Below are 9,074 nucleotides of genomic sequence, written 5' to 3'. Positions count from 1 at the left end.
ACATTACCTGAAAGCCAGTGTAGTATAGAGGTTGGACTAGAATCTGGAAGATGCAAGTTCCAATACCCACTGGGCTATGACGCTGTATAGTAACTTTGTGTTGGAGGATATAATCACAGAGTTTAATATTAGTGCAATGGAAATAAGTAGACAGACTTATAATAACAACAACAATAACAACATTCGATTTTTATACCGCTCTTCAGGACAATTTAATGCCCACTCAGAGAAGTTTACAAAGTATGTCACTATTATCCCCACAACAAATCACCCTGTGAGATGGGTGGGGCTGAGAGAGCTCCGAGAAGCTGTGACTAGCCCAAGGTCACCCAGCTGGCTTCAAGTGGAGGAGTGGGGAATCAAACCCAGCTCTCCAGATTAGAGTCCCACGCTCTTAACCACTACACCAATCTGGCCACAGGGCTTTAGCTCTAGAAAAAAACACTTTTACTACCTATCAGGGAAAAGGGTACATCGGTTAGAAGACAAAGAATAGCTATCTATTTAACTCTTGATGGTTAACTAGAACAGGGTAGACTATACTGCAGACTGAAGACTGAGAGACAGAGCAATACAACCTTAGTATATGTTAGTTAATTGCCCCCCAGTAAGCTGGTTCATCCAATAGACAACATTAGATCTCTTTGTTAATACTATGGTGAGAACTTTTACACAAGGCTTAAGTGGTCCTAGTCAAACTAGCTATCTAACTAAACAAACAGAACAACAATTTAACTCTTTCATGACTGAATGTAGGACACTTGCTAAAATCCCAACACTTTGGACCATTCATATTTTCTCAGCCTAATCTACCTCATAGGATTGCTGCAAGGGTAAAACGGGGAATGGAGAAGCACGCCATGAGCAACTTGGAGGAAAGGCAAGATGGACAGATGGGTAAAACTGGAGTATACACATCTCTGTAGATATCTCTGGAGGTAACAAGTCCTAAGTGAATGCAGCAAACTCGGCACTCGTTTCCTACTCCAGGACCAGGACTAGAAGTTCTACACAGTCTTAGGAGAAAGTCTCCCTTGTCACTTGTTTTATTTTCCCACATGCTCTGTGGGGCTCACTAAGACGTTTCGTACCTCCCCTGTGCTCAATCAATCATTTATGCTGACAGCTTGAAGATTACAGTACCCTCGAGTCCATCTTGTCACAGGGAAAACTCGAGAGAAATTCGCACTGGTGTTTTAAAAGATCTCTATGGCAACTGGGGCATCTGGGAATTCCTGTAAGCTTGTGTTTGGAAGGATGAAAGAGGACTTTGCATCAAAGCATTCCAAACATCAGGATAACAACATGGAAAGGAAAGTTGTAGTGCAGTTGAGGGGGGGGGGAAGTATCTTCATTAGCTGCAAAATTCCTTCCAGCCATAACGTATAATAATGTTTGATTAATATCGAGCAATCTGTCACCGATGAGACGCGTTTCTGTAACTGTCAGCTCCCAGTTAGTAATTAGGTAGTTCATCCGTTTCATAGCTTTCCTAACAAACACTGACAAATGTAGAGGCTGCAAGGAGAGAACAAACAAGAAAGCCGAAAAAAGAGACAGCGACAGCCGGGTGAAGTGTGTTTAGGAAACGGTAATTATGAGTGAAATGCCTGTTATTACGAGCCACTTTGGTGTAGTGGTTAGAGTGTTGGACTGCAAGAGGAAATCCCCCGGTTTGGATCCTCACTCAGCCATGCAGTTCATAGGATGTCTTGGGCCTGCTGTGCTCTCTCAACTTAATTGACGTCATAGGATTGTTGTGAGAATAAAATGGAGAAGGGGAGAACTGTGTGTCCCACACCTTGTGCTCCTCGGAGTAGAGGTAGAATAAAACGCAATACATGAATGCTGTGTACATAAAATTCAGGGCCACTGAGTGGTAGAGACTAGAAGGACAAACTGCCAGGGGCCCATGGAACCGGACAAATCACATTTCTGGTTTTCATATGAATTGGCTTTGATAGTGTGAGGCGAATTCCTGAGGAGATTTCTGTCTGAGGGGCTAATGTTGGACCTGAAGGTATTCCTGGTAGGATGTGATACATTTATCTATCTAGTCATTAAGACCCCTGGGGTCCCTCTTGGTGGATGCTAGGGTCCCCACAAAAGTAGTGGGCAAATTTCTTTCCCACTGCAACATTGCCCCCAAGAACTAAATAGCAGCCATTCTTTCATCTGGGAGAAAGTAAAAGAATTTCACTTGTGTATGACAGGAGGATAAATAAACTTGTTCCCTGACCATGGTGATGGCAAGTGCCGTAAAGTCATAGCTGACTTATGGTGACCTCTGGTGGGGGTTTTAAGGCAAGAGACTAACAGAGGTGGTTTGCCATTGCCTGCCTCTGCAACCCGGGTCTTCTTTTGAGGTCTCCCATCCAATTTCTAGCCAAGGCCAACCCTGCTTAGCTTCTGAGATCTGACAAGATCAGGCTTGCTTAGATTATTCAGGTCAGGGTTCTCTAACCATAGCAAGTCTGATTATGGGATAGTTTATCTGGTCCCATAGAACTCAATGTAATCCATTGAGAACCGAAATACCCCTTATCTGCACGGACCTGCAATGCCATTCTGGCTTTTCCCCAGCCTGAGTTGTGTTACAAAACACACTCACGTTTGCTGTAGCCAACATGCAAAGGCAAGATTTATTAAAGGATTTTTATTGAAGGGATGCCCGAAACCCTTCTGTGTGGCCCATCAGTTAAGATGCTTTGCCCAAGCCCTGCTGTCTGTGCACACACTTGTAGTTGGGTAATAATAATCAGGGCTTTTTTTCTGGGAAAAGAGGTGGTGGAACTCAGTGGGTTGCCCTAGGAGAAAATGGTCACATGGCTGGTGGCCCCACCCCCTGATCTCCAGACAATGGGGAGCTCAGATTGCCCTCCGCGCCGCTGAGTGGCGTGGAGGGCAATCCAAACACCCCTCTGTCAGGAGATCAGGGGGCGGGGCCACCAGCCATGTGACCATTTTCAAGAGGTTCCAGAACTCCATTCCACTGTGTTCCAGCTGAAAAAAAGTCCTGATAATAATAACAATAAAATGTGCAGTATTCTCCATGCAATGGGGAAAAGTAAAAAATATTGACGGAATAGAACTTAAAACTGGTGACATTATGAAATCATTATCAAACAATGAAAATTATAAATATCTGGGAATATTAGAATTAGATAACATCCTGCTTGTGAAAGTAAAAGAACTGATTTAGAAAGAATGTATCAAGAGAGTACGAAAAATTCTAAAGTCAAAATTAAATGGTGGAAATACAATCAAGGACATAAATACACTGGCAGTTCCAGTGATCAGATAGCCAGCTGGAATAACAGATCGGACACAAAACGATTTAGAAAAATTGGATCGGAAAACGCAAAAACTAATGAACATGCATCACTCTTTACACCCGAAAAGTGATGTTGACAGGCTATATTTACCACAAAAAAATTGGTGAAAGAGGACTGTTACAAGTACATCAGGTAGTGGAAGAAGAGATTACATCAGTAGAAGCACAGATGCACAGAAAAATTATTTCAGGCTGTGAAAACAGAACATATTAAAAACAATTGAAACAAAGGCTGAATACAAGAAGAAACAGTTTGAGAATAGATTAAATGGCTGGAAGAACAAACCTTTATATGGGCAACATCTAAAAAATATTGAAGGAAAAAGTGACAACAGCCTAACTTGGGCATGGTTGAAGATGAGTATAATCAAGAAAGAAACTGAAGGTCTGATCTTCGCAGCACAAGAACAAGCATTGCAAATGAATGTTATGAAAGCCAAGATTCAGAAAACCAGTGCAAATCCAAAATGTCGATTTTGCCAGGAAAAAGATGAAACTGTGTCCCACCTTATCTCTGAATGCAGCAAAATTGCACTGATGGACTGCATAGCTTGACATGACAGGATTGCAAAGCTGATTCATTGGTCATTGTGTAAAAAGTATAATCAGCCAGTATCAAAGAATTCATGGGAACATCAGGTGGAAAAGGTGTTAGAAAATGAAGAAGTCAAGATCTTGTGGGATTTCAGAATTCAAACTGATTGGTACCTTGAACATAATACACCAGACATAACAGTCGAGGAAAATCGAAAAGTCTGGATAATTGACATTGCAATTCCTGGGGATGCCAGAATCAAAGAAAAAGAACAAGAAAAAATGATTAAATATAGAGATCTGGCAATAGAAACCACCTGAATGTGGAAGAAGAATGCAACAGTAGTCCCCATTGACATCGGGGCACTTGGAAACATCTTGAAAAACTTTGCAATTCATATGGAAAACTGCAGCTTTCTGACATAACACCCACAGAATTGCAAAAGACGGCATTACTTGGAACAGCGTACATATTGCACCCATACCTGGCCGATACTTAGGTCTCTGGCGGAAACTTGTATCAGCTTAGCAAGGTCAATCAATGATAACATGTGATTTTTATTAATTATTGATTGTGTTGTGTGTAATTTGAATAATAATAACAACTGTGCTTATATACTGCTCTTCTAATAATAATAATAACTGTGCTTATATATCACTCTTCTAGACAGATTGGTGCCTCACCCAGAGCGGTGAACAAGTTAGTGCTATTATTACCCCCACAATACAGCTGGGGAGCTGGAGCTGAGAGGAATGGCTTACCCAAGGCCACCCATTGAGCTCATGGCAGTAGTGGGATTTGAACCAGTAGAGTGCTGCTTTGCAGCTGAACCACTTAACCACTGTACTACAGGAGCTCTGTAGAACAGTGTAGCAAATAGAGGCTTTTATTCAATGGCTGTACCTCACCTTTGGAATGCCAGGCACTTTCCTTTAGGTCCCATACTGGAGTATCCCTTTTCACCAAGGCTTTTAAGTAAGGGCTTTTCTCTCTTTTAGCTGTTCCATGATCTTCTTACAGCCCAAGGACTGTTGCATCAATATCATTTTAGACTGCTCAGTGTTTGTTTGATGCTGTTTTGTGCCACGATGGCTTGTTTTTGGCTGTGTTTTAATGGCATTGCTGTGTTGTTTTAGTCACAACAGCAAACTCAAACACGTTTCTGCAGAAACAGCATAAATATTTCAACTAAATAAAGATCAAGACAGTGAATGATTTGACTCTACTGTGCTACTAGCATAGTGGTTAAGGGCTTGGGGTGCAAATCAGCGCTATGATGGTTCAAATCCCACTCTTGCCATGAACGCAGCAGGTGGCCTTGAGTAAGCCACTCCTCTCAGCCCAGCTCCCCAGCTGTATTGAGGGGATAACAACAACACTGTTCACCACTCTGAGTGTGGCACTAATTTGTCCAGAAGAGCGGTTTAAAAAAGCAATTATTATTATTACTTGTGCAATTATTATTACTACTTGTGCTATCATACTAATAGTACAGAATCATTCCAAATACACGGGGGGTGTTCCATTCCATAACACAAGAATTCCTTGCCTTACATAGCTGAATCTATCAGCAAAAGCCTGATAAATCATGCACTTGAGGGTAGACAAAATGATACTGTTCCACAGAACTTTCAAAGGGTAAACAGGGGTATCAGTACAGTTGGAGTGAAGCCAATTCCACAACCATGTAAGGACAAAGTGGTCCAAAGAACCAGGGGCCTTCTCTACGTGAAACCTAAAGACACAAAACTTTTTACTATTTCTGGTACAGTTAGCCACCAAAAGTATGCTTCCCATTTACCTACCCAGGGAGGCAAATTACCAGCCCCCACCTCCAATTTCGCTCCATTAAGGAATTGAAGGCCCTGACCTGGATAGCCCAGGTGAGCCTGATCTTGTCAGATCTCAGAAGCTAAGCAGGGTCGGCCTTGGTTAGTAATTGGATGAGAGACCTCCAACGAAGACCATGGTTGCAGAGGCAGGCAACAACAAACCACCTCTGTTAGTCTCTTGCCATGAAAACCCCACCAGGGGTCGCCATAAGTCAACTCTGACTTGAGGGCACTCTCCACCACCAAGGAATTTGAACAATGGAAGACAAAATATCCTCCACATAGTAATACTTAGGAATGTCCCCAAAAGACCATAGAGAGTAATTATAGAAAAGCATTGCCCAGAAGTGACATCACATCCTCCCCAAACTCCACCCTCCCCAGACACCAAAAGTGAAATTTCAGGGTCAATCTGGAGGCTTCTGTTCATGTGCAAAACCCCAGGAATTGCAAGCAAAAGAAAGAGACTTTTGATAAATGTACTGTAATTAACTTCCAGGGGCTGGGTGGATATCTATTCATTCCTACTTTCAATCAGGCCTTTTTTTCTGGGAAAAGAGGTAGTGGAACTCAGTGGGTTGCCCTCAGAGAAAATGGTCACATGGCTGCTGGCCCCACCCCTGATCTCCAGACCATGCCAAGCGGCACGGAGGGCAATCTCAACTCCCCTCTGTCTGGAGATCAGGGGGTGGGGCCACCAGCCATGTGATCATTTTCAAGAGGTTCCGGAACTCTGTTCCACCGCATTCCAGTTGAAAAAAAACCCTGCTTTCAATCAACAAAAAAACTTAATGCATCTTCCTCCCAGCCATGTTCTGGGGCATGTGAAGAAATTCTCCACAAGCATGTAAAGCTGATTAGAACTGGAATTACAGTTGCCAGTTAATTTAACCTAAAATGAAATTCCAAAGCAAATTTGGAAGTTCGGGAGAAGTGCCCAAGAAATTTTGAAGGAAGCCACAAGAATTTTGATAAGAATAATAACATTTCCCAGAGATTTTCTGCATATTCCAAACATTTATCTGCTAGGAAATGCAGTGGAACGTTCTTGTGCCATTTTTTGCAATTCCAAAATCATTGTATATCATTAATGTTCACTGAAAGCACAATTGACTTAATTTGACATCATTTCCCATTCAAAAGTGCAGGCCTGGCTTAATTGCACATCACTTCCCATTGAAAAATACAGGCTTGACTTAATTGCACTTTGTTTGCACAGACCTGTCTTTAATGTGCATTATTTCCCATGCAAATACACAGACTAAATGTCAGTCTGAGCTGTTGTTTTAACCACAGACCTAAGGCTGATTTGAATCATTGTGCAACATTTCTTGCTTCTTATTGTTGCTGTTTTCCTCCATGGATGTGAGAAAAATATTTGCTATGCTTATGCAAATTGGACAAGCTTTACTTCAGGAGTGAAAACCACAGATGTTCATTCACCACCAGAGAATCACCCTGTCAGAATGTATTTCATCCTGCTATGTAATTTTTTTTCATAGAATCATAGAGTTGGAAGGGGCCATACAGACCATCTAGTCCAACCCTCTGCCCACTGCAGGATCAGCTTTTTGCTTCCTCCAAATTTCCTCAGGTGTCTCTCCAAGCAGAAACCTCCAAATGTACTTAAAATTGGCTATACAATGAGGTGCAGACCTGCCCTCTAGTTTACCTAACTTCTTTACACTTTCTTCAACATTCAGTAGCTATTTTTCCTAGAGCAGAAAATTTCAAATTTTGTCTCGAGTTTTGTCAGGGCAAGATTTTAGTGGCACTTCTATGAATTCACTTCGCTTTGGTAAATAAACACACGACAATAGAAATCCCAAATCTAAGAACCAGGAGCTTGAAGAGTGAGAAGCTTTATGGAGTCAAGGGCAGAAATTGTGAAGCAAGACCCTACATGCTGAATAGCAGAACTCGTGGTTGGCCTACCAAAGGTCCCAGAGTCCAGTCAAAGGTATCTCTTACAGAAAATGTTCAGGTACCTGAACTGGGAAAGATTTTACCCGGGGAAAGTGAAGAGCTACTACCAGTCAGACCAGATCAGTAGTGACCCACCTTTCTATACCTGGAGCCCATTGACGTGTAAGCATTTGACATTTTATTTATTTATTGAATTTGTAACCTGCTCTCCCCACAAGTGAGCTCAGAGCAGATAACAACATCGTAATAAAACAACCATAATATAAACTAAAAACAATAATTACAATTAAAGTAAAATTATTCAAGGTGCAGCTCTCAATATCGGGTTGCCCTTGGTGGTGCTTCTCTTGACTGTTTTGTAAGGGTGCTTAGTTAATCTGCTACAATGTGTGAACCATTTCTGGGAACGTGGAAGCTAGTTTCTAGTGAGAACTTTGATGATTACTTGAAAGAACTTGGTGTGGGCTTTGCTACTAGGAAGTAGAGATGGGCACAGACCGAAATACAAACCAAAATTAAGCACGAACCAGGCCAGTTCGTGGTTTGTGAACCACGGTTCGTCAGATCCCATTTCTGACGAACCACCACAAACTTTTAGTCTGGTTTATTTGGTTCATTTTTTGGTTCATCGCTGCAAACAGCCTGGTGCCAATCAATCAGTTTCCTAGGCAACAGGGGATGGACTTCCTGCAGACCTTCTGCTGATCCGGAAGTGAACTCCCACTGGCCTGGAAGTGACCTTCTGCAGACCCGGAAGTGACGATTTTCTGACCCGGAAGTGGCATTTTTTGCAAACCAAACGAACTGGTTCGTGAACCAGGGGCAGGTTCATGAAAGTTCATGAAATCTGACGAACCACGAACCACATGGTTCGGTTTTTTATCCAGTTCGTGCCCATCTCTACTAGGAAGGTGGCTGGTGTTGCCAAGTCCAATGTCATTATCAGTTGCAATGGGGATATTATAACCATCAGAACAGAAAGCACTTTCAAGAACACAGAGATTAGTTTCAAGCTGGGAGAAGAGTTTGATGAGACCACAGCAGATGATAGGAAAGTAAAGAGACTTGTGACACTAGACAATGGAGTTCTCAATCAGGTGCAGAAATGGGATGGAAAACAGACCACATTAAAAAAAAGATTGCTGATGGAAAGTAGATTGTGGAGTGTGTTATGAACAATGTTGTCTCCACCAGAGTCTATGAAAAAGCACGAGGACTCTTGCCACCTAACAAATAGGACCTTGAAGTGGAAGATAAAGCTAGGTTCACAGAGCAGAGCCCTGCAAGGCTAATTGCTTCAAAGAACTGACTCATTTACTGGCCAGCTCCAAAGCACCCTTGTCTCATCAGAAGCATTGTGGTTATTCAATAAAATGCTCACTTTTTGGGGAAAAAAATATTGGGTTGCCCTCAAAATTCAAATCCTGTGGAGCAGGATGGCATGCTG

At 42.2% G+C, this 9,074-nt stretch overlaps 1 protein-coding gene across 1 annotated transcript; it reads left to right on the top strand.

Annotated features, from left to right (window-relative positions):
- The first annotated feature begins 8,012 nt into the window (after positions 1-8,012).
- LOC129344764 (fatty acid-binding protein, adipocyte-like) lies at positions 8,013-8,802 on the top strand. Its single transcript, XM_055001627.1, has 2 exons — positions 8,013-8,107; positions 8,535-8,802. Exons 1-2 carry the CDS (start codon positions 8,013-8,015, stop codon positions 8,800-8,802), a joined length of 363 nt encoding a protein of 120 aa, XP_054857602.1.
- The last annotated feature ends 272 nt before the right edge of the window (positions 8,803-9,074 follow it).

This window comes from Eublepharis macularius, chromosome 17 (assembly GCF_028583425.1).
Source record: "Eublepharis macularius isolate TG4126 chromosome 17, MPM_Emac_v1.0, whole genome shotgun sequence".
In the NCBI taxonomy this organism is placed as follows: domain Eukaryota; kingdom Metazoa; phylum Chordata; class Lepidosauria; order Squamata; family Eublepharidae; genus Eublepharis; species Eublepharis macularius.
This window is presented reverse-complemented; position numbering and strand designations above follow the sequence as displayed.